We start from the raw sequence: 25321 nt of genomic DNA, 5'->3' as shown, positions 1-25321 counted from the left end.
TAGAGTACGTGTTAGAGTATGTCATATCACTAAAAGGTGATTAGTTTGAATTAACAGAGTTTCAAAGGATAGTTTGTACCTCTGTCTAGGTATAGCAAGTCTCATTAAGTGTTTTCCAGGGATATGTCTTGTGGATCCTGTTTTAATGAATGGAGAACATTCATTTTCAGGGTTTTAATTTTAGAGTACATCTAAAGTGCTAGAAGGTTAATTGTCCTCTGTCCCCTTACCTTTTTGCACTACTCATTTGTCCTGGGCTCTGCTTCTTGCTCTTTTCCACATGATGGCCCACCTAGCAAATGATCATAATTGTAAGGCACATAGAGAAGCAGATGAGGTGCTGACTCCAGAGGTGGATACCTTGGGGCCTCTGTACCCCAGGCCTGCCTGACTGCCTTATGGGCTGAAGGCTTAATACCTTCAGCACACTAATGTACTGCTACATATAGGTTGGGAAACTGTAGGGCAGATTTGGAGCCAGAAGTTGAGTCATTCAAGATTGGTGATATACAAATGAATATGCTTTTGTTGAATTTGTCCCATCAAAATTGAAAGTATAGCATTCTGGTAAGTGAAAGACGAAAACAAGGAAGTCCAGGGCTTAAAAAAAAAAAAAAAAACTTATAGCTAGTTAAACTACAACACGTTAAAATATCCTCCTAAGTGAGCCAGGAGTTTGGTAGCAGGTGTCCAGCTGAAGACTTGGTGACAGAGTCTATTTAAATGTAAGAACATGGCTAATTATTTCTTATAGAAGAAGTTGGATTCCATGGGTTCCAAGAGAAGAAGAGCTACCTCCCCTTCCAGCAGTGTCAGCGGGGACTTTGATGATGGGCACCATTCTGTGTCAACACCAGGCCCAAGCAGGAAAAGGAGGAGACTTTCCAATCTTCCAACTGTAGATCCTGTGAGTAACTTGGATTACATGGTTTCTGCCTGCTTTTCCCACAATTCCCCTATCTTCCCTTTAATGGTAAAATTGTTACGATGCAAGGCATCTCCACTTTTTTAAGATTCTCTTGATTAATAGTCTTTTCTTTTATGAACATTATGTATTCAGCTAAGTCTTAGAGTAATAGTGTGATCTTATGAATAATTTCAGTATGTTACATCATATATTAATTCAGCAAATAACTGTGTGACTATCATGTGACAAGCACTGTTCTCATGGTTGGGATATAGCCATGTGGGAAACAAGCCCATTTTTCACATGGAACTTAGATTCCAGGCGGGGGAAGTAGAATGTAAACAAGTAAACGAATAAAGAATAATGTATCCTCAGCTAGTAATAAGTGCTAAGAAGAAAATTTTGGGTGATTTGGGCTGTTTTGGCCTGAATCCGCTGGAAGAGAGTTCCAGACAGAACCAGTGCAGAGGGGTTGGGTCAGGGATGAGTTTTGTGTGTCTTGGTTACAGAGCAGTGGATGGTCAGGAAGGAGAAGGAAACTGGCAAGCTCCACCCATTCAGAGTATGTAGGGCCCACACAAGCAATGTTTGGAGTTTAGATTTTATTCTCTGTGAAGTGATAAACCCTTCTGTCAGATGGCTTTAAGCAAGAGAGTGATAAACTGATTTAGTTTAAAAGAAGAAAACCCTTCAATTGGATGACTTTAAGCAAGAAAGTGATGAACTGATATAGTTTAGAAGACAAAATCACCAGGAGCATAAATCTGATGAAAGATACCAAAAAGTTAGTCAACTCAGTTGTTTGAAAGGAGACATATTGTCAGCATATTTCAGACTTTAGCATGTTTGGTAATATTGAGAGTCATCATTTTTCTTCTCTACTTGCCTTTTATTGAAGAGTAGAAAATAATTCTTATGTCTACACTGGCTTTCTGTTCACTTTTTTAGTGATTTTTTTCTCCTTTGCTAATGTGTAGATTGCCGTGTGCCATGAACTCTATAATACCATCCGAGACTATAAGGATGAACAGGGCAGACTTCTCTGTGAGCTCTTCATTAGGGCACCAAAGCGAAGGTGAGTTGGAAGCACATCAGTACAGTTGTGGGGGATTTGGTCCAGAGTCCATGTGTATTAAAGTGTTTGGAAATTGAGCTTTTTGTTGGCAGGAATGGCTTAAATGATACTGGGGTCCAATTTTAGTCTTTAGTAATCAAGCTGTAGTGAAGCTTTTTTTAAATTAAAAATCTGTTGAGCCAGGCACAGTAACATGCACCTATAATCCCAGCTACTTGATTTTTTGAGCCAGGCACAGGAGCATGCACTTGTAATCCAAGCTACATGGGAGACTAAGGCAAGAGAATTGCTTGATCCAAGGAGTTTGACACCAGCCTGGGCAACATAATGAGACCCCGTCTCTTAAAAACAAAAACAAAAAAAATGACCTATGCGGAAAGATCTCTTGAGGCCAAGAATTTGAGACCAGCCTGGGGAACATAGTGAGACCCATCTCTACAAAAAATTTTTTAAAAAATTAGCCAGCTGTGGTGGTGCTCACCTATAGGCCCAGCTACTAGGGAGGCTGAGGCAGGAGAATTGCTTGAACCTGGGAGGCAGAGATTGCAGTGAGCTGAGATCCCGCCACTGTATTCCAGCCTGGGTGATAGAGCCATTCTGTAGGTTGCCTTTTCATTTTGTACGGTGTCCTTAGATGTACAAAAGGTTTTAATTTTCATGAAGTTTATGTTGTCTTTTTCTCTTGTTGCCTGTGCCTTTGGTGTCATATCCATGAAATTAATGCCAAATCCAATATCATGAAGCTTTTCCCCTATGTTTTTGTATTAATCAGGGTTCTCTTGGACAGGACTAGGCTGCAGATTTTCCAAACTTTTATGCTCTGCTTCCCTTATAAAACTGAATGCCTTAAACAGTACCCAACTCACCTCTTGAATGCTTTGCTGCTTAGAAGTTTCTTCTGCCAGATACCCTAAATCATCTTTCTCAAGTTCAAAGTTCCACAAATCTCTAGAGCAGGGGCGAAATGCCCCAGTCTCTTTGCTAAAACATAACAAAAGTCACCTTTACTCCAATTCCCAGCAAGTTCCTCATCTCCATCTGAGACCACCTCGGCCTGGACCTTATTGTCCGTATTGTTATCAGGCTTTTGGTCAAAGCCATTCAAGTCTCTAGGAAGTTCCAAACTCCCACATTTTCCTGTCTTCTTCTGAGCCCTCCAAACTGTTCCATCCTCTGCCTGTTATCCAGTTCCAAAGTCGCTTCCACATTTTCGGGTATCTTTTCAGCAGCGCCCAACTCTACTGGTACCAATTTACTGTATCAGTTGGTTTTCACACTGCTGATAAAGACATACCCGAGACTGGGAAGAAAAAGAGGTTTAACTGAACTTACAGTTCCATATGGCTGGGGAGGCCTCAGAATCATGGTGGGAGGTGAAAGGCACTTCTTACATCAGTGGCAAGAGAAAAATAAGCAAGAAGCAAAAGTGGAAACCCCTAATAAACCCATCAGATCTCATGCAACTTAATCACTATCACGAGAATAGCACGGGAAAGACTGGCCTCCATGATTCAGTTACCTCCCTCTGGGTCCCTCCCACAACATGTGGGAATTCTAGGAGATAACAATTCAAGCTGAGATTTGAATGGGGATACAGCCAAACTGTATTGGTTTTCCTCTAAGAGTTTTATAGTTTTAGCTCTTACATTTAGGCCTTTGATCCATTTTGAATTTTTATAAGTAGTGTTTAGGTAAGGATCCCGCTTCATTCTTTATATGTGTGTATCCAGTTTTCCCGGCATCGTTTGTTGAAAAGACTGTGCTTTTCTCATTGAATGTTTTTGGCGCCTTTGTCAAAATTTGCTTGACCGTGTATGTGAGGGTCATTTCTAGGCTCCATTCTATTCCATTGGTCCCTGTGTCTGTTTTTATACCAGTAGCACACATTTTGATTACTGCGAACAACATATTCAGTGGCAAAATACTTAAAGCTTTTCCTCTAAGATCACGAACAAGACAGAGATGCCCACTTTCACCACTTCAACACCGTGTTCACTGTGGAATAAATCCCACTTGGTTATGGTATATAATCCTTTTAATATCCTGCTGAATTCAGTTTGCTAATATTTTATTGAGAAATTTTGCATCAGTATTCATAAGGGATATTGATCAGTAGTTTTCTTGTAGTATCTTTGTCTGGCTTTGGTATCAGAGTAATGCTAGCTTCATAGAATAAGTTAGGACGTGACCTCGCCTCTTCAATTTTTTGGAAAAGTTTCATAAGGCTTGGTGTTAGTTCTTGAAATGTCTGGTTAGAATTCATCAGTGAAGCTATCAGTCTAGGGATTTTCTTTGTGGGAGATTTTTTATTACTGATTCAGTCTCCTTACTAGTTACAGGTTTACTCAGGCTTTGTATGTCTTTAGTAGGTTGTGTGTTTCTAGGAAATTATCCATTTCTTCTAGTTTATCTAATTTGTTGGCATACATGCTTTCCTAGAACTCTCATAATCCTTTTTATTTTTGTGGCATTGGTTGTAATGTCTCCTCTTTATGATTTTAGTTATTTGCATCTCTTTTCTCCCTTACTTCTTCCCTCCCTCCCTCCTCCTCTCTGTCTTTTTTTGAGACAGGATCTGGCTTTGGCACCCAGGCTGGAGTGCAGTGGCAATCACAGTTCAGTGCAGACTCAACCTCCCGGACTCAAGCAGTCCTCTCACCTGATGCTACCATACCTGGCTAATATATATGTTATATATACGTGTATATGTATATAGTAAACACATAAAATATATATATTGTATATATAACGTATTTTTTATTTATATATGTAAAAATATGCTGGATTCTTACCTAACGCTACATACATATTAAAAAATAATGTATGTAATGTTAGGTAAGGAGATATATGTGTGTGTGTGTGTGTGTGTGTGTATATATATATATATATATTTTTTTTTTTTTTTGGTAGAGACAGGGTTTCCCTGTGTTGCCCAGGCTGGTCTCAAACTCCTGGGCTCAAGTGATCCTCCTGCCTTGGCCTCCCGAAGTGCTAGGATCACAAGTGTGAGCCACCACACCCAGCCTCTCTCTCTCTTTTTTTTTTTTTTTTTTTTTTTGAGATGGAGTTTCGCATCAGGCTGGAGTGCAGTGGTGCGATCTCAATTGTGGCTCACCACAACCTCCGTTTCCCAGGTTCAAGTGATTCTCCTGCCCCAGCCTCCCGAGTAGCTGGGATTACAGGCATGCGCCACCACGCCCAGCTAATTTTTTATTTTTAGTAGAGACAGGGTTTCTCTATGTTGGTCAGGCTGGTCTCAAACTCCCGACCTTAGGTGATCCGCCTACCTTGGCCTTCCAAAGTGCTGGCATTACAGGCGTGAGCCACCGTGCTCAGCTCTTTCTTTCTTAGTTAATCTAGCTAAGTGTTTACCAATTTTGTTGATCTTTTAAAAAAACCAACTGTTTAATTTTTAAAATTGTTTTTCTATTCTCTAATTTCGTTTATCTGCATTCTATATCTATATCTATATATATATATTTTTTTGAGACAGTGTCTTGCTCTGTTGCCCAGGCTGGAGTGCAGTGGCGTGATCATGGCTTATTGCAGCCTCTGCCTTCCAGGTTCAAGTGATTCTTATGCTTCAGCCTCCCAAGTAGCTGGGATTACAGGCGTGTGCCACCATGCCTGGCTAATTTTTGTATTTTTAGTAGAGATAGGGTTTCACTTTGTTGCCCAGGCTGGTCTTAAACTCTTGACCTCAAGTGATCTGTCCACCTCATCCTCCCAAAGTGCTGGGATTACAGGCATGAACTACTGCACTGGCCCTCCTTTCTATTTATTATCTACTGCTAGCTTTGGGTTTAGTTTGCTCTTCTTTTCTCTAATTCCTTGAGAAAGAAGCTTTTTTTTTTTTTTTTTTTTTTTTTTGAGATGGAGTCCCGCTCTGTTGCCCAGGCTGGAGTGCAGTGGCACAGTCTTGGCTCACTGCAACTTCCACCTCCTGGGTTCAAGCAATTGTCCTGCCTCAGCCTCCAGAGTAGCTGGGATTACAGGCATACACCACTATGCCTGGCTAATTTTTTTTGTACTTTTAGTAGAGACGGAGTTTTGCCATATTGGCCAGGCAGGTCTCGAACTCCTGACCTCAGGTGATCCACCCGCCTCAGCCTCCCAAAGTACTGGGATTACAGGCATGAGCCACTGCACCTGGCCGAGAGTGAAGCATGTTTTTTAAATTATTTAATTTTTTTGTTTCATTTTGTTTTTTAACACCTGGTTCACATAGGCAGTGTAAAAATTAATAGTTCTTATGGCTGGGCGCGGTGGCTCATGCCTGTAATCCCATCACTTTGGGAGGCTGAGGCGGGTGGATCACTTGAGGTCAGGAGTTCAAGACCAGCCTGGCCAACATGGTGAAACCCTGTCTCTACTAAAAATGCAAAAATTAGCCAGGCGTGGTGGTGGGTGCCTGTAATCCCAGCCACTTGGGAGGCTGAGGTGGGAGAATTGCTTGAACCCGGGAGGCGGAGGTTGCAGTGAGCTGAGATTGCACCATTGCACTCCAGCCTGGACAATAAGAGCAAAACTCCGTCTCAAAAAAATTAAAAATTAATAAAAAAAATTAATAGCTCTTAAGACTGTATTGAAGTTGTCACAGTGATAGTTAAAAGGGATCAGTTTTTTAAATTACACAGAGAGGCATCTTGCACACAACTTCCTATGGAAGGTATGTTCCCCTAACTAGAACATCTTTCCTCTCTTGCTGTCAAAATATAATCACTATTCTCTTCAAAACTCTGGCAATTGGCCAGGCGTGGTGGCTCATGCCTGTAATCCCAACACTTTGGGAGGCGGAGACAGGTGGATCACCTGAGTGCAGGAGTTTGAGACCAGCCTGACCAACATGGAGAAAGCCCATCTCTACTAAAAATACAAAATTAGCCGGGCATGGTGGTGTGCACCTATAATCTCAGCTACTCCGGAGGCTGAGGCAGGAGAATCACTTGAACCCAGGAGGCAGAGGTTGCAGTGTGTGGAGATAACGCTGTTGCACTCCAGCCTGGGCAACAAGAGTGAAACTCTGACTCAAAAAAAAAAAAAAAGCCAAAAAAAAACCTCTGGGAATTGAAGTTATTTGTTCTGAAAACGTATATGAGTGTGTTAGTCAGAAAACTGGTGCCCAAATATTTCCACATTCTAATCCCTGAAACCTGTGAATATATTGTGTTACATGGCAGAAGGGAATTAAGTTTGCTAATCAGCTGATCTTGAATTGGAGCGGTTATCCTGGATTATCCATGTGGGTCCAGTGTAATCACAAGGGTCCTTAAATGGGGAAGAGGGAGACAAGTTCAGTCAGAGATTTGAAGATGCTATAGTGCTGGCTTTGAAGATGGAGGAAGGAGACTACAAGCCAAGGGATGCAGGTGAGCTCTAGAAGCTGAAAAAGGCAAGGAAACCTTTTTCGCTAGATGCTCCGTACTAGAACATCCAGAGGGCATGCAGCCCTGCTAATACCTTGATTTTAGACCAGTGAGACCCATTTTGGACTTCTGACCTCTAGAACTAATATAATAAATGGGTTTTGTTTTAAGCCCTGAAGTTTGTGGTAATTTGTTACAGCAGCTGTAGAAAGCTGTGAGTTAACTAAAGATTTAGATTCATTCATGATTGTTGATGCTACAGTGGGTAGCTACCAAGCTCTAAGTTGAACTGGAGGCAAATTTCTCACCTCAACGAGCAAGCCACTGAGAATGCAGTGTCATCATCCTGAATTAGGAGAGCCCTGTAAATTAGCAAATTAGCCATGGCCAAAAAGGAAGCATTGTTTTTAAAATGAGGTAACTGTCTCCATATTTGAGTTGGTTTATCAATAATAGTCTTCTGAAAGTTGTCACTTAATTAGCATAAAGTAGTAAAAGCATGTATTTATTGTTTGCCACATTCTGGACACAATACCAAGCATTTTCCCAATCATATCTTATTTAAAATTCTGAGTTATCACAGTTTATAGGTGAGAACTTGCACAAGTTCTTGTAACTACTAAAAGATAACTGGTGTTCAGACTAAAGTCGTTCTGACTCCAAAGCCTGTGCTCTTAACCATTACGTGGTATAGATAGCAGCATCATACTGAAGTATACAAAACAACTTTTATAGAAGATACCGTCCTTCTGCTGCCTCCTTTTTGCTGGCAGGCGAGTGCTGAGGGGCAGAGGATACACACCTTGGATGCTGGACCACTGTCACGTTACAACCTCGAAGATAATGGTGCCTTTTTTCTGATGCTCCTCTGTGGAATGTATGTTTTTTTCTCAAGTATTTATGAGAATTAGTATTGCTCAGAGCTACACAATTTGTGAATATCTTTTTGATACTTTGTTTCAGTTACTGTATTAGTCTGCTTTGTGCTAGGACATCCAAATCAACAATGGCTGAAACAAAAGAGAAATTTATTTCTCTTGTGTAAAAGTCCTGTTCTGTGAAGTTGTCAAGGTACAAGTATTAGCCAACTCTATTCTGCGGTCTTTGTGGTATCACCCTTGCCTGCATGGTCTGAGATGACTCACTACCACAACTGCCTTCCAGCCAGTATGGAAAAAGAATGAATGTTAAGGACATGACTTGGATATGACACACTTCAGCTCTCGTATTGGCTAGAATCTAGCTGCAGTGAGGCTGGAGAATAAATATGGTCTTTAAGGTTTTGTTTTGTTTTGTTTTCCTTAGAGACGAGGTTTTACCATGTCACATAGGCTGGAATGCAGGCTACTCACCAGCACCATCTTTGCACACTACAGCCTTGACCTCCTGGGCTCAAGCAGTCCTCCCTCAACCTCCCAAGTAGCTGGGACTACAGGCATGCAACACCATGCTGGCTGAGAATATAGTCTTTAGTAGCCATGCAGCAGCTTAGAATGCTGTCATCCTGGGAAGAAGGGAAAATGGGGTAGGGAGTAGCCGGCAGGCTGTCTGCACACCAGGGCTAGTGTTTCTCATTATTCTGATTAAAACTTTGCATTTTGGTTATTTTGCAGCCATATGCCAGACTGCCCTCATCTATTGTTGAAAGAGAAAAGTTGTTTTGAAAGAACATACAATATAATCCTGTTTATGTTAAATTTGGTTTGTGTGTACATGTGCCTATAGAGAAGTCTGGAAGAATGTCTATAAAAATGCAAATGGTGCTATTTATTCTGGATTATAAGGATGATTCTTACTTTTGATGGTTTTCTGTATGTTTGATTTCAGAAAAAATCAGTACTGTTAGAAATTAGAAGTATTTCATTTTGAAATGGGGGGACCCTGTTTTGACCATATGACATAGAGTGAGAGGTTGGGATCCTGATTTTTCTTTTGTCTTTGTGGTAATTCTAAAAATGTTTGTGAGGAACCTTGTAGCAGTGATTCTGGGGGATAGTGTCCTTTCTAGGCACATGTTCTCATTGAATTCTCAATTGTCTACAGATAGTCCCCTTAGCTTGAGACACTGCTGGGGTCCTGCCTCAGCAAGGAGCACTGGACTGTGGGTCCAGTAGGCCCAGATGGAGAGGACCATCTTGGATATTAAGTTATCAAAGCCCTAATGTGTACTGTGAGAAGGTTCCTTGATACCACTGACAACATCAGTATTCTTTCTGCTTTTTCTCTGATTTCTCAATACTCTGATTTTTTTTGGTTGAAAAGAGTTCCCATATAAGTGGACCTGCACAGTTCAGTGGTCAACTGTACTGTATTAACATTCACTTCCTGGTTTTGATGGTTGAGTTGTGGTCCTTATTTGTGAGAAACAAACACTAAATTATCAGGCGTAATGGGGCATCATGTCAGAGCTTATTCAAATGGTTCAGAAAAAAAGTACTATTTTTGCAACTTTTATGTCAGAATACAAATTTAAAAATAATTTAAATATATTATACGTAATAAAAGAATGGCTGTAACCTGTCAGCTAAGGTTCCAAGAGAGATTTAAGCCTTAATCGCCATGATGTTATTTGTAATAACTTATCTCTTACACATCTAGAATGGGGCTGAATACCTACCCCTGTGGGAGAATTGAGAAAATAGTCATTTTTCAGTAGGTTTACTTGTCTCCTGGAACTTCATTTGAAGAAAGCCAGAAAAAATACTAAACATCCATGAACCCTAAACCCAAGAAGTTATTTTGGGAACTTAAGAAATTGTCATTAAAATTACTTAAGGAATTAAAGAAGGAAATTACTTAATTATTTTAAGAAATTTTGTCATTATAATTACCTACAAAGTTTCTTGTGTGTTCCTCACTACCCCTCTCCTGCAAGGTATAACCACTAAGCCAAATTTTGTATTTCTTAGTCCCATGGTTTTTTTTTCGAAGAGTTTGGTTGTGTTTAGATGTATCTGATGTCCATTCATCTTTGTTAAGCTACATAAGCCAAGGGCTCATCTTCCTCCCTTGTAATTTTAGTAATTGGTATTGTAGCAGCATTTATGATAGGCATTTGATAGTACTTGGCAGAAAAAATTTATGTGGTCACTTACTGAAGAAAGAATCTGTTTTGTAAGTTTATAAAGAGTATTGAGACGTATCTCTGTTTTCACACTTTTGAGCACTATGAAAGGTAAGTCATCTTCATTTATAAAGGATACCATTGACATGGGTTTAGCGTTGGTGCCCTAAACATTAAACATTTAGCATATAAAAGACCATCACAGGTGTTAATTTAGGTTTTTATATCATTAACGTATGTTTTGAAAAGGGAATGAGTGTGCATCTTGCTTTTCTTTTTCTTTTTTTGCAGATTTTTTTCTTTTTTTTTTTTTTTTTAAGTAAGCTTCAAAGTCCATGAAAGATTCTAATATGCTCTGTCACTTGGAATGTTGAACATTACCATAAATAGTTTTGAAATAAAACTTTTTGTAAGCTTCAGATTAATCTCCTTTAAAAAAATTTAAATTATAACAGAAATCAACCAGACTATTATGAAGTGGTTTCTCAGCCCATTGACTTGATGAAAATCCAACAGAAACTAAAAATGGAAGAGTATGATGATGTTAATTTGCTGACTGCTGACTTCCAGCTTCTTTTTAACAATGCAAAGGCCTATTATAAGGTAAGAAATTATGAAATTTGGAAAGATACCAATTGGAAGATACCAATTTGATAATTGGCTTCTTAATATTTATAAACCTGGCAGGTGAGTAGTAGTTTCTTTTTGTGGCTTGAGTTCGCATTTGTCTTATTCGTAAAGAGACTGGACATTCATATGATTTTTATTTCTTATTTATTTACGTATTTTAATTTATTATCTTTTGAGACAGGGTCTTGCTCTGTTACACGGGCTGGAGTGCAGTGGTGAGATCTTGGCTCATGGCAGCCTCCGCCTCCCAGGTTCAAGCAATCCTCCCACCTCACCCTTCTGAGTAGCTGGCACTATAGGCACGTGCCACCATGCCCAGCTAATTTTTGCATGTTTTGTAGAGACCAGGGTTTCACCATGTTGCCCAGGCTGGTCTTGAACTCCTGGGCTCAAGCAATCTGCCTGCCTTGGCCTCCCAAAGTGCAGGGATTATGGGCGTGAGCCACTGTGCCCAACCCACATTCATGTGATTATGAACTATTCTTATTTCTCTGTCTGCTCAAATCTTTTGCCCATTTTTCTCTTGGTTTGTTAGTCATTTTCATATTTCTGGAATTTTTTTTTCTTTTTCTTTTTAGAGACAGAGTCTCCCTATGTTACTCAGGCTGGTCTCAAACTCCTGGCCTCAAGTGATCCTCCTGCCTCAGCCTCGTGAGTAGCTGGGACTACAGACATGAGCCACCACTCCTGGCTTTAGAAATTTTTTTTTTTTTTTTTTTTTTTTTTTTTGAGGCAAAGTCTATTGCCCAGGCTAGAGTGCAGTGGCACGATCTCAGCTCACTGCAACCTCTTCTTCCCAGGTTCAAGTGATTCTCCTGCTTCAGCCTCCTGAGTAGCTGGGATTACAGGTGCCCACCACCATGCCCGGCTAATTTTTGTATTTTTAGTAGAGATGGGGTTTCACCATGTTGGCCAGGCTAGTCTTGAACTCCTGACCTCAAGTGATCCACCCACCTTGGCCTCCCAAAGTGCTGGGACAACAGGCGTGAGCGACCATGCCTGGCCATAGAAATTTTTTAATTATTGTGGATAGTAAACCTTTTTTGATTATATGTGTTTCAGTTTTTTTATTTTTTTTATTTGATTTTGTGTGTTTCAAATGTCTTCTCCCACTGTGTGCATATCTTTTCACCTTTCATGGTATTTTTTGATGAACAGAAATGTTTTATTTTAGTTTAATCAAATTTATCAATCTTTAAATTGGGTTTATTTGTATCTTGTTTCAGAGATTCCTCTTGCCCAAGATATTCTTCTATTAGTATGCTTTTCTTAAAGTTTTATAGTTTTGTCTTTCATATAAGCCTTTAATGCAGCTGGGATTGATTTTTGTCTTTTATAAGGTAGGAATAAATGCAGCTGGGATTGATTTTTGTCTTTTATAAGGTAGGAATCAATTTTTTTCCCACAGGTATAACCAACACTATTCTCTCTGCATTTGTTCGCAATCGTTGCTGTCATCATTTCCATGTATTCGTGGATCTGTTTCTGTCCTTTTATTCTGTTCCACAGGCCAGTTTATCTGTTACTAGGCCGTTCTATTTCTATCTTAATTACTTTGGCTTTATAATTTTTTTTTTTTTTTTTTTTTTTTGAGACACGATCTCCTTTGTTGCCCAGGCTGGAGTGCAGTGGTGTGATCTTGGCTCACTACAGCCCTTGTCTCCTGGGCTCAAGCAATCTTCCCACCTTAGCCTCCTGATTAGCTGGGACTACAGGTGCGCACCATCACACATGGCTAATTTTTTGTATTTTTGATAGAGACGGGATTTCGCCGTGTTGCCCAGGCTAGTCTTGAACTCCTGGGCTCAAGCGATTGACCCGCCTCGGTCTCCCAAGTGCTGGGATTACAGGCATGAACCACCATGCCCAGCTTGCTTTATACTTCTTTTTCTGGTTAGAAAGTAGGTTAATTATACTTGACCCTTTGCCATTTCTTTTTTTTTTTTTTGATATGGAGTCTCGCTCTGTTGCCCAGGCTGGAGTGCAGTGGCGCGATCTCGGCTCACTGCAAGCTCTGCCTTCCAGGTTCACGCCATTCTCCTGCCTCAGCCTCCCGAGTAGCTGGGATTATAGGCACCCACCATCATGCCTGGCTAATTTTTGTATTTTTACGTGGTTTTGCCATGTTGGCCAGGCTGGTCCTGAACTCCTGACCTCAGGTGATCTGCCTGCCTCGGCCTCCCAAAAGTGCTAGGATTACAGGCGTGAGCCACCATGCCTGGCCTTATTTTTAAGAGATGAGGTCTCACTAAGTTGCCGAGGCCAGAATCAAACTCCTGGACTTAAGCAGTCATCCCACCTCAGCCTACCAGGTAGCTAGGACTGCAGGTACACACCACCTTGCTCAGTTTATTTCACTCTTCAGTGCATTTTGTTATTTTTTTCTCTATGCCTTCTTTTGATTTCATTTTTTTCAAAACTTTTTTCCTCTTATTACCTCTAAAATTTGGAAATTGTAACATCTATAGATAATCTTTTAGTTCTTATCTAAGAAGTTTTAATATGCATAATTAACTTATTCAAAGCCAGAAGCTAATCAGGATCTTAATCCTCCAAACAATACGAAGACTTTAGAATAATTCAACTCTGATCACTCTTTTCCATATTTATAATGCTGGTGCTGTGTACTTTAGTTCTTTTGTGGCAATTTTTGAATCTGATAGAACAGTGGTCCCCAAGCTTTTTGGCACCAGGGACCAGTTTTGTGGAAGACAATTCTTCCATGGACAGCAGTGGATGTAGGGGGCAGGGTCAGGATGAAACTCTTCCTTCTCATGTCATCAGGCATTAGATTCTTATAAGGAGCTCACAGCCTAGATCTCTTGCATGCTCAGTTCACAATAGGGTTCACACTCCTATGAGAATCTAATGCCACTGCTGATGTGACAGGAGGAGCTCAGGCGATAATGCTGTCTTGCCTGCTGCTCACCTCCTGCTGTGCGGCCTGGTTCCAAACAGGCCATGGACTGGTAGTTGTTCGTGGGCTGGGGGTTGGGGACCCCTGCCATAAAATACTATCCAGCCAGGCATGATGGCTCATGCCTATAATCCCAGCGCTTTGGGAGGTTGAGGCAGGAGGATTGCTTGAAGCCAAGAGTGTGAAACCAGCCTAGGCAGTGTACTAAGACCCCACCTCTACAAAAAAAAAAAAAATTGTTTTAATTGGCTGAGCATGGTGGCGTGCACCAGTAGTCCCAGCTACTTGAGGGGCTGAGGTGGAAGGATCATTTGAGCCCAAGAGTTCAAGGCCGTAATGTGCTATGATCATGCCACTGCACTTCAGCCTGGGCAACAGTGAGATCCTGTCTTTAAAAACAATAATAATAATAATATTGATTTGTGGAGTCAGTACCATTCATTATTACTACTTTCTTTATTCTTCATTCCATTTTGCTATTGAGAAGTCATCCGCCAGTATGATTGTAGTTCCTTTAAAGGTTATCTGTCTTTTCTGGCTGTCTTTAGTATCCTTTTCTCTTTTGTATTTTGTAGTTTCATTGTGATATATTTAGATGTGGATATCTTTATAGAATTTGCGAGTAGTAATGCTTCATAAATCTTAGATTGGTGTTTCTCATCATCTTTGGAAAGTTTTTAGCCATGTCTTTGCATTTTGCCTTTGCCCTGTTCTTGTAGTAACTCTGATTGGGTGTCATATTAGAATTCCCACAGGTCTCCATTTCTCTTAACGTTTCATATTTCCTGCTTTTGTGTCTGTGTTTCCTTTTTTTTTCTTTTTTTTTTTGTGATGGAGTCTGGCTCTGATGCCCAGGCTGGAGTGCAGTGGTGTGATCTTGGCTCACTACTTCCTCTGCCTCCTGGGTTGAAGCGATTCTCCTGCCTCAGCCCCTGAGTAGCTGGGATTACAGGCGCCTGCCACCACGCCCGGCTAATTTTTGTATTTTAGTAGAGACAGGGTTTCACCACGTTGGCCAGGTTGGACTTGAACTCCCGACCTCAGGTGATCCACTCGCCTCAGCCTCCCAAAGTGCTGGGATTACAGGCGTGAGCCACCGCGCCCAGCGTCTGTGTTGCTTTTTAGATAATCTTTTTTTTTCAGTTCTTTCAATTTTCTTGGTGAAATCTCTTAAATTAGTTAAATATAAATTTAGTATTTGCATTTTAATTTTTCTACATATAGGAAGTAGCGTCTTTTTTAGAGTCTGTAGGACTTTGTTCATTGTTTTCAAACTCATTGTTTCTTTAAACTTTTTATTTATTTATTTATTTTTTTAAAGAGAGAAAGTCTTGCTCTGTCACCCAGGCTGGAGTGCACTGGCTATTCACAGGCACAGTTGTAGCTCACTGCAGCCTTAAACTCCTGGGCTTAAGTTATCCTCCTGCCTCAGCCACCTAAGTAGCTAGGACTACAGGTGTGCGCCACCGTGCCCAACTTTTTTTTTTTTTTTTTTTTTTGAGACGGAGTCTGGCTTTGTCACCCAGGCTGGAGTTCAGTGGCACTATCTCGGCTTACTGCAAGCTCCGCCTCCCCGGTTCACGCTATTCTCCTGCCTCAGCCTCCCAAGTAGCTGGGACTACAGGCACCCACCACCACACCCAGCTAATTTTTTTGTATTTTCAGTAGAGATGAGGTTTCACTGTGTTAGCCAGGATGGTCTTAATCTTCTGACCCCATGATCCCCCTGCTTCAGCCTCCCAAAGTGCTGGGATTACAGGCGTGAGCCACCACGCCTGGCCACCATGCCCAACTTTTAAACATTTTTAACACACCTGTTTTTTATTCTATGGTAGATTATTCTGATAATCTAATTATTTGAATTCCAATATCTAATACATATATTTGTTGTCACTGTCATTTTTGCTAGCTTTCTCGTGATTCTTTGATTCTTATGTGCCTCATGATTTTTTTACTATGGACTCAATATTTCTTGGAACTTTATCTGTAGAGATCATTGGAGCATTAAATTGAAGTTGGTTTCATCCAGAAATGATTTGTTTCTTGTCCAGGATGACTGGCCTGTCTTTGTTAAGGCTAACTTTACGATGAAGAGTTCTCAGAGATTCGTTTCATGCCTCTCCTCTCCTCTCAGTGCCATGGTTTGAGATAGGCATGAATTTAGATAGGTAGAGGTTGAGATGGGCAGCCGTCCTTGCTCCCTGGCAGTACAGAAACTGATTTGAGTTCCCACTAATGGTGCAGCCGTGGCCTTTGGATTCCCAGCTTCTGGTAGACCCTGACCTTTGTCTTCCCTCCTCGCTGCCCAGAGAAGCCTTGGAAATGAAAGCTTGGTTTTATCATAAATAAATGCCCTCAAAGTGAACATTTGACTTAAGTGTTGTGGGTTTTCATCTGGTTTCCTGCTTTTACTCCTTTAATTTTGTGAACATCCTTACTTCCTATTGGCATCCCATGTATGCATTTTTAAAGTTTTATTTTATTTTTTGAACATTGCATCCAACGTTGTTTTTACTAGAAGATTTCAGTCAAGAGTTTATTATGCCCACTATACTTCATGAGCAGACATTTTGAAACAAGGCATTAAAGAATTTCAAACCACAAGTATTAATAACATCAGAACCGTCATTAGCTTCTATCCTTTAAATCAAATCTTATCCTTTAAGTTGTCTTTCTTAGTGTATTAGTAATAATTAGTTTTTTTGGGTTTTTTGGTGTTTTTTTTTTTTTTTTTAAGACAGAGTCTTGCTCTGTCACCAGGCTGGAGTGCAGTGGCGCAATCTCAGCTCACTGCAACCTCTGCCTCTCTGGTTCAAGTGATTCTCCTGCCTCAGCCTCCCAAGTAGCTGGGACCACAGGTGCGTACCACCACGCCCAGCTAATTTTTGTATTTTTAGTAGAGACGGGGTTTCACCATGTTGGCCAGGATGGTCTCGATCTCTTGACCTCATGATCCACCTGCCTTGGCCTCCCAAAGTGCTGGGATTACAGGCATGAGCCACCGCGCCCGGTCATAATTACTTTTAATTTAGCAAATCATTTGTCTTCTGCCTCAAGTCTTTCTGTAATGAGATAAGACCTAAATAATTTGATTTCAGAATGTCTTTAAAACATACACTTAATTTTTTGGAAGCGGGATTTGGACCCATATATGTTTTAATCATGAGGATGTTAAAATTTGTAACAGAATTTTTGGTCTTTGCTGAAACAGGTGCTTTAAAAGTAGCAACTAATTTCCAATACATTACTAAAGTGTTTTTTTTTTCTCTTTGCTAACATACAGCCAGATTCTCCTGAATATAAAGCCGCTTGCAAACTCTGGGATTTGTACCTTCGAACAAGAAATGAGTTTGTTCAGAAAGGAGAAGCAGATGACGAAGATGATGATGAAGATGGGCAAGACAATCAGGGCACAGTGACTGAAGGAGTAAGTGTGTAGCTGGAACTTGTGATGGATGGGCTCTTGGAAGGCAGAGAGGGCCCCTGCTTGTGATTCCCTCTGGGCTGTTGTGGGCAACTAGAATTCCTGTGCAATTGTATTGGTAACTGGGAGGATAAAAGGACATTCAGCCAGAGAGCCCCACTCCATTTTTAAGGGATCCTAGGACATCCTGGACAACGTGTGCCATGTGTGGTAATTTTCATGAATTGTACTTACATTAATGCATATTTCCTGCTCAGTTTTAAAGAGAATCTTGATATTATCAAGGATTAGTCCAGTATTGCTACATTGAGACATCATGTAAGGAAAGGCAGTGTTGTGATTAGAAGTTGGAATCACCTTAGTGAGGAATATTTCTGTAGGTTAGAATAGTTACTGTTCCTAGAACCTCCCAGGTGTGTTTCTGCCTCTGGAATTTTGCAGTTGTTCTTCTGCATAGAAAGTGCTTCCTTTGACTTTTCCCGTGACTGGCTCTTTTTTATTGTTCTAACACCATCTAAAATGGTGTCTACTGAGACAGGACTTTCCTGACCACCCTATCTCCATTGTTTGCTCTGCCTTCCTCCTTTTCAGCCCCTACCCCACCCTGTCATCACAGGGTTGTCTTCAGTTTTTATAATGTCACTATATGTGAAATAACATACTAGTTTACATGTTTTTCTCTCTTTCCCCAAGTAGAGTGATAGCTCCTAAGCAGGTATCTTTTTGTTCATTTATTCCTCATATCTACACTATACCTGACATGTAGGTGCTGATAAATATGTACTAAATAAAGACACATGCTTCATGGCCAGGCGAGGTGGCTCACACCTGTAATCCCAGCACTTTGGGAGGCCAAGGCGGGAGGATCATTTGAGGTTAGGAGTTCAAGAACAGCCTGGCCAACATGGTAAAACCCCGTCTCTACCAAAAATACAAAAATTAGCTAGGCAGGTGGCACATGCCTGTAATCCCAGCTACTCTGGAGGCTGAGGCAGGATAATCGCTTGAACCCAGAAGGTGGAGGGTGCAGTGAGCCGAGATGGCGCCACTGTACTCCAGACTGGGCGACAGAATGAGACTCCATCTCAAAAAAAAATGAAAGACAGAAAATAAAAAGACATGTTTGAAAAGAGAAAAAAGAATAGTAGAGGGGATCACAACTCTTTTCTACAGCTAAATTGTGAGAAGCACATTGCAGAATATTCCCCTTCTGTAACTTATCTACATAGGCCTTTTGCTGGAATACAGAGAAGCAGTGATGGGTAAATTTCTCAAAAATACAATTACTTCTTAGAGTCTCAAAATACAGTTCCTAGTCAGGTGCTATGGCTCACCCCTGTAATCCCAGCACTTTGGGAGGCCAAGGCAGGCAGATCACCTGAGGTCAGGAGTTTGAGACCAGCCTGGCCAACATGGTGAAACCCCATTTCTACTAAAAATACAAAAATTAGCTGGGCATGATGGTGGGCACCTGTAATCCCTGCTACTCGGGAGGCTGAGGCAGGAGAATCGCTTGAACCCGGGAGGCAGAGTTTGCAATGAGCTGAGATCATGCCACTGTACTCTAGCCTGGGTCTTAGAATGAGACTCTGTCTAAAAAAAATATAGGTAGATAGATAGATAGATAGATATACACAAAATATATATACACACATATACATGTAGTTCGTATATACTATATTTTATATGTATAAAATTTTATATTTTATATATGATATGTAAATATATGTATATAGTTCCTCAGCAGCTTGTCAATTTCTTTAAGTAGTTAAGTGATTGGAACTAAATAGAAGGCTAAAAATAGGAATTTCCTGGAATTTTACTCTCTGATATGAATACAGGAGAAGCAGCCCATGCTTTCTTCGGTAGAACACTGCTTGCAGAGGCCCCACCCTTAGTGTAGGCCTTCAGGGCTCTAGTCAAAAGATTAAAATGCGTGTATTTAGGACTTGCCCATACTTCTGTAACGCATAATTGATGAGAAATTGGGAGGGTCTTGTACATTCACATTTATACCTCCCAAGCCTCTTTCAAATTTTGTTTTTTTGAGACAGTGTCTTGCTCTTTGGCCCAGGCTGGAATGCAATGGCACGATCACAGCTCACTGCAACCTCCACCTCTTGGGTTCAAACGATTCTTCTGCCTCAGCCTCCTGAGTAGCTGCGATTGCAGATGCCTGTCACCACACCAGCTAATTTTTGTATTTTTAGTATAGGTGAGGTTTCACCATGTTGGCCAGACTGGTCTCGAACTCTTGACCTCAGGTGATCCTCCCACTTCACCTTCCCAAAGTGCTTGGGATTACAGGCATGAGCCACCATGCCAGACCCCAAGACTCTTTATAACTCAATGATTCTCATGGAGGGAGAAGAAATTTTCAGGTTTCTAATTTTTAAATCAAGGATGATTTTCTTGGGTCTGGTGCGGTGGCTCACGCCTGCAATCCCAACAACTTTAGGAAGCTGAGACTGGAGGATCACTTGAGCCCAAGTGTTTGAGACCAGCCTGGGCAATGTAGTGAGACGCCCATGTCTACAAAAAGTAAAAAAATTAGCCAAGCATGGTGGTACACATCTGTGGTCCCAGCTACTTGAAAAACTGATGTGGGAGGATTGCTTGAGCCCTGGAGTTAGAGGCTGCAGTGAGCCATGGTCACACCACTTCACTCCAACCTGGGCAACAGAGTGGGGAGAAAAAAAAGTGTTGCACCTTAAAATTGAGACTATACTAAATAAAAAGAGCTTCTGTTGGATTAGGACACAATACCAGTACTTTTATGATTTAAACCAGAAAAAAAATTACTCTTTATTTTATATGTACAAAAAATGATTTGGACTAGAAGCATAATTTAATCCTTGACTGAGACATTCCATTGCTTATTCTAGAAACTTGCTTCAGACTTGGACCCTCCCTGGTCAAGTACTCTTTGGGGCATATACTTCCTATGTTGAAACAGTGACTAAGCTAGGTATAAACCAGTGAGTCTAAAGAACAGAAATGGTGTACATTGATTTACTTAATCGCTGTTTAGTTTTGACTTAATTTGAATTCAGTTAGACTTGGTAGAGCACCCCGTGGTTAAAAGTATGTAGTCCCAACTCTATGTAAGTAGTCATTGTCCTGTAAGACTTCAATAGATGTGAACAGCAGATATAGAAATGAACTATTATGGGACATGCTTTCTCCTGCTCAGTTGCTCATTTCACATTTGTAGCACTTAAACTTTGCCATTGCAATATTTACTGTAGAAAAAGGTTCAGTAGAAGGACCTAGTACAAGGGATTTCATTGCAAAAGTAATATAAGGCACCTCATTAGGTTCATATAGGTTGTTCTAGGGATACAATGCCTATGTCCAGCATCAGAACATTATGGGGTATTCTTGAAATTTGGAGTTAAAATAAGTACTGCTTAGGAGTTGCTTTCTTTGGCCAGGCACAGTGGCTCATGCCTGTAATCCCAGCACTTTGAGAGGCCGAAGTGGGCAGACATGAGGTGAGGAGTTCGAGACCAGCCTGGCCAACATAGTGAAACCCCGTCTCTACTAAAAAAATAAAATTTAGCTGGGCCTGGTGGCACATGCCTATAATCCCAGCTACTCGGGAGGCTGAGGCAGGAGAATTACTTAAACCCAGGAGGTGGAGGTTGCAGTGAGCTGAAATTGTGCCACTGTACTCCAGCCTCTCCATCTCAAAAATAAAAAAAGTTGCTGTTTTGAATTAGCTCTACAATTTTAGAAGCTATGTAATATTCAGCATTTTATTATTTCTCTTACAAAGTACTTTTTTCTCCACATTACCAGTCTTCTCCAGCTTACTTGAAGGAGATCCTGGAGCAGCTTCTTGAAGCCATAGTTGTAGCTACAAATCCATCAGGACGTCTCATTAGCGAACTTTTTCAGAAACTGCCTTCTAAAGTGGTAAGTGATGCAGTTAAAAACAGGTACATGTCAGTGTTTTGTTTTTAGTACTTCAAGAATTGTATTAATTACTGATAAATAAAGTAAGTTTAAAAGGAAGATGTTGGGCCGGGTGTGGTGGCTCATGCCTGTAATCCCAGCACTTTGGGAGGCCGAGGCAGGTGGATCACCTGAGGTTGGGAGTTCGAGACCATCCTGATCAACATGGAGAAACCCCATCTCTACTAAAAATACAAAAAATTAGCTGGGTGTGGTGGCGCATGCCTATAATCGCAGCTACTCGGGAGGGTGAGGTAGGAGAATTGCTTGAACCCTGGAGGCAGAGGTTGCGGTGGGTGAGCCAAGATTGCGCCATTGCACTCCAGCCTGGGCAACAAGAGCGAAACCCCGTCTCAAATTAAAAAAAAAAAAAAAGGAAGATGTTGGGCCAGGCACAGTGGCTCACGCCTGTAATCCCAGCACTTTGGGAGGCCAAGACAGGCAGATCACCTGAGGTCAGGAGTTTGAGACCAGCCTGGCCGATGTGGTGAAAACCCATCCCTAGTAAAAGTATAAAATCTACCCTGGTGAGATGGTGCGTGCCTGTAATCCCACCTACTCGGGAGGCTGAGGCAGGAGAATTGCTTGAACCTGGGAGGTGGAAGTTACAGTGAGCTGACATCATGCCATTGCACTCCAGCCTGGGTGACAGAGCAGGAGTCCATCTCAAAAAATAAATAAATAAAAGGAAGATGTTGGAGGCCCCCAAGAGATCCTCCTCACAGCAGCACAAAATGTATATGGTCTATCATTTTACATGATCAGAAGGTTGTGATTTTATTTTTTTATTTTTATGTTTTTTGTTTTTTGATTGGTAATTATTTTTATTTGTTTCTTATTGTGGTAAAGGATATGTATCATAAAATTTATCATTTTAGCCATTTTTAAGTGTACAGTTCTGTGGCATTAAGTACATTCACATTTTTATGCAACCATCACCACTATCTGGAACTTTTTAGTCTTACAAAACCAAAACTCCATACCCATTAAACACCAAGTCCACTCCCCTCTTCTCCCAGCTTCTGGCAGCCACCATTCTGCTTTCTGTCTATGAATTTGACTATTCTAGGTACGTCATAGAAGAAGAATCATTCAATATTTGTCCTGTGACTGCTTATTTCACTTAGCATATGTTCAGGATTCATCTATATTGTAGCCTGAATCAGAATTTCATTCCTTTTTAGAACCGAATAGCATTTTGTTATTTCTATATAATACCTTTTGTTTATAAGTTTTTTGGGGTGTTTTGTTTTGTTTAGAGATAGAGTCTTGCTGTGTTGCCTAGGCTGGGCTCAAGCGATTCTCCCACCTCAGCCTCCCAAGTAGCTGGGTATACAGGCTTGTGCCACCGTGCCTTACTACATTTTGTTTACTCATTCATCTGTCAATGGACATTGGGTTGTTTCCAAGATTGGTAATTCTTCATTGATAAAATAAGCACTTTAACTAAATCTTTTTTATTTATTTATTAATTGTTGAGACGGAGTCTCGTTCTGTCACCCAGGCTGAAGTGCAGTGGCGTGATCTTGGCTCACTGCAACCTCCGCCTCCCGAGTTCAAGCGATTGTCCTGCCTCAGCCTCCCAAGTATCTGGGATTACAGGCATGCACCACCACACCTGGCTAATTTTTGTATTTTTTAGTAGAGACAAGCTTTCACCATGTTGGCCAGGCTGATCTTAAACTCCTGACCTCAAGTGATGCACCTGCCTCAGCCTCCCAGAGTGCTGGGATTACAGACATGAGCTACTACACCCGGCCTAAACCTTGCATTTTTAAGAGTGGAAACTTTCTCTTTGTGTAGGGGACAGGGTAAGAGGAAGATAAATGAGTTCTTCCTCCTTTGAATTCTCTTTGATCTCCTGGTGATGCTGAAAAAAGAAAAACGAATTAGGTACTCTTCTGCCTGAAAAAAGAAGAGGTTTTCTAGACAAGCGAGACCTTTAAAAAGTATCAGAATTCTTTATGCCTTTACACCCAAAAGATAATTAACATATAGATTTGACTCACATTAGCCTATGAAACTGCAAACATTTTCATGGCCTCAGCATTCTCATATTTCTAGGTAAGGATATACTTTCAGAAGTACTCCATGGTAGCACTTAGCCCTATTGTGATCATTTACTTTTCTGTCTGCCTTCTTTTCTACTCCCTGAATTTCTTGAGGACAGTGACTGTGCTGTAATTTACCTTTGTATTACTGTCTATAACTGGAACCCGATCCGAAGGATTGGATGACTTTGGATTACTTTGTACCCCATGCTGGGTGGTCATAGATATGCAAGATGCTTGTTGAATGATGAGTAGCATGCAGCTTTCCTCATCAGTCATTGGCAAGACTAGTTATTTAAAGGTGTGTCTTGACTAGCTATAGGATAGTTACAACATTAGAAATAAAGCAACTGACCACTGCTGTCCTATGTGTGAATCTTACTAGAAAGATATAATTATTAATATTGGTCATATGACTTAAAACTTTAAGAAAAGGAGAAAACAGTATGATGATTCTCTAGAGAATTAAACATGGAATTACCATATGATCCAGCAGTTCCACTTTAGATATATACTCCAAAGAAAGTGAAAGCAGGGTATTGAAGAGATATTTGTATACCCATATTCATAGCAGCATTATTCACAATAGCTAAAAATGGAAGCAACTCAGGTGTCCATCAGTGAATGAATGTATATGTGACATATACATACAGTGGCATATTATTTGGCGTTAAAAAGGAAGGAAATTCTGAAACATCCTACATGGATGAACTCTAAAGACATTATTTTAAGCAAAATGAGCCAGTCACAAAAGGACAAATACTGTATGATTTCTTATATGAGGTACCTAGAATACTCAAAATCTTAGAGACATAAAGTTAGAATGGTGGTTGCCAGGGGCTGGAGGGAATGGGGAGTTGTTTAATATGTACAGAGTTTCCATTTTGCAAGATTAAAAAGTTCTGGAGGTGGATGTCGGTGATAGTTGCACAGCAGTGTGAGTGTACCTAATGCCACAGAACTGTACACTTAAAAATGGCAAATTTCATGTTACTACATGAAATTTATTTTATTACAGTAAAAAAAATTATAAAAGAAATACAGGATAGGTGTAGTGACCCACACCTATAATCCCAGAGCTTTGAGAGGCCAACATAGCTGAGACTCTGTCTCTACAAAAAAAATTTTTTTAATTAGCTAGTCATGGTGGTGTGCACCTGTAGTCACAGCTATTTGGGGGGGCTGAGTTTGGAGGATCACTTGAGCCTAGGAGTTCAAGGCCGCAGTGAGCTGTGATCATGCCACTTCACTCCAACCTAGGCAACAGAAAGAGACCCTGTCTCTTTTTCTCTCTCTTGCTCTCTGTCAACTTTCATTCACACACACACACATACACACAAAATAGAAGTACTGTCTTCACTCAAGATTTATTCTTACCCTGCAGGAGATAATCAGTGATGGTCAAATCAACAACAGTGATATGGGGCAATGAAACATCAATAATTAATTCCCCCCATTCCCCCTTCAAGGTCACCTTGAAGGAGCTGGTTGGGAAAAGCAGGTTTCTATTGGTCTCTCAGGGTGTGACAGTTTGAAAGACAACAAGGATTGACAGCTGAAGGGGCAGGGCAGTTCTCACCTTTCCTTAGTAAGTCCGTCCCAAGCAAGCTGGCTGCATGGGAGAGATAGATTGGGAATTTGTGGGATTGGATGACTTTGAGTTACTTTGTACTCCATGCTGGGTGGCCTTGCCATAATTTGTCCTCTGAACTTTCTCTCAGAAGTAGAACTGGTGAAGAGAAGGGGCAGCAATGGAGATTCATCCAAGTAAAGGAAGGAGTAGGGTTAAGAAAGTAGTGGTAAGCTTAGGGGACAGATGAGATAAAACAACACTGAGATAATCTGTTCAGCCCAGTAACTGAGTGAAGGCTGTGGCTTTCTGCTTTTGTTGTTGCTGCATGGGCTTCAGTAGGGTTTGAACAGGTAGGAA

General features: G+C 40.8%; 1 protein-coding gene across 50 annotated transcripts in view; it reads left to right on the top strand.

Annotated features, from left to right (window-relative positions):
• Window positions 1-25321, top strand: part of PBRM1 (polybromo 1) — a 139352-nt gene that overhangs the window by 5512 nt on the left and 108519 nt on the right. For 45 of the 50 annotated variants that reach the window (XM_057301822.2, XM_057301797.2, XM_057301818.2 and 42 more), the window contains 5 exons: window positions 755-907; window positions 1885-1982; window positions 10868-11015; window positions 17243-17386; window positions 21185-21301. In XM_057301822.2, coding sequence (XP_057157805.1) covers window positions 770-907; window positions 1885-1982; window positions 10868-11015; window positions 17243-17386; window positions 21185-21301 — 645 coding nt within the window. In that variant the 5' untranslated portion in view covers window positions 755-769. The remainder of the gene's footprint in view (window positions 1-754; window positions 908-1884; window positions 1983-10867; window positions 11016-17242; window positions 17387-21184; window positions 21302-25321) is intronic. The other 5 variants (XM_034956620.3, XM_063602415.1, XM_034956617.2 and 2 more) reach the window with 1 other exon arrangement.

The sequence above is a fragment of the Pan paniscus genome, chromosome 2 (genome assembly GCF_029289425.2).
Source record: "Pan paniscus chromosome 2, NHGRI_mPanPan1-v2.0_pri, whole genome shotgun sequence".
NCBI lineage: Eukaryota > Metazoa > Chordata > Mammalia > Primates > Hominidae > Pan > Pan paniscus.
The sequence above is the reverse complement of the archived record's forward strand: the minus strand, read 5'-3'. Positions and strand labels throughout refer to the sequence as shown.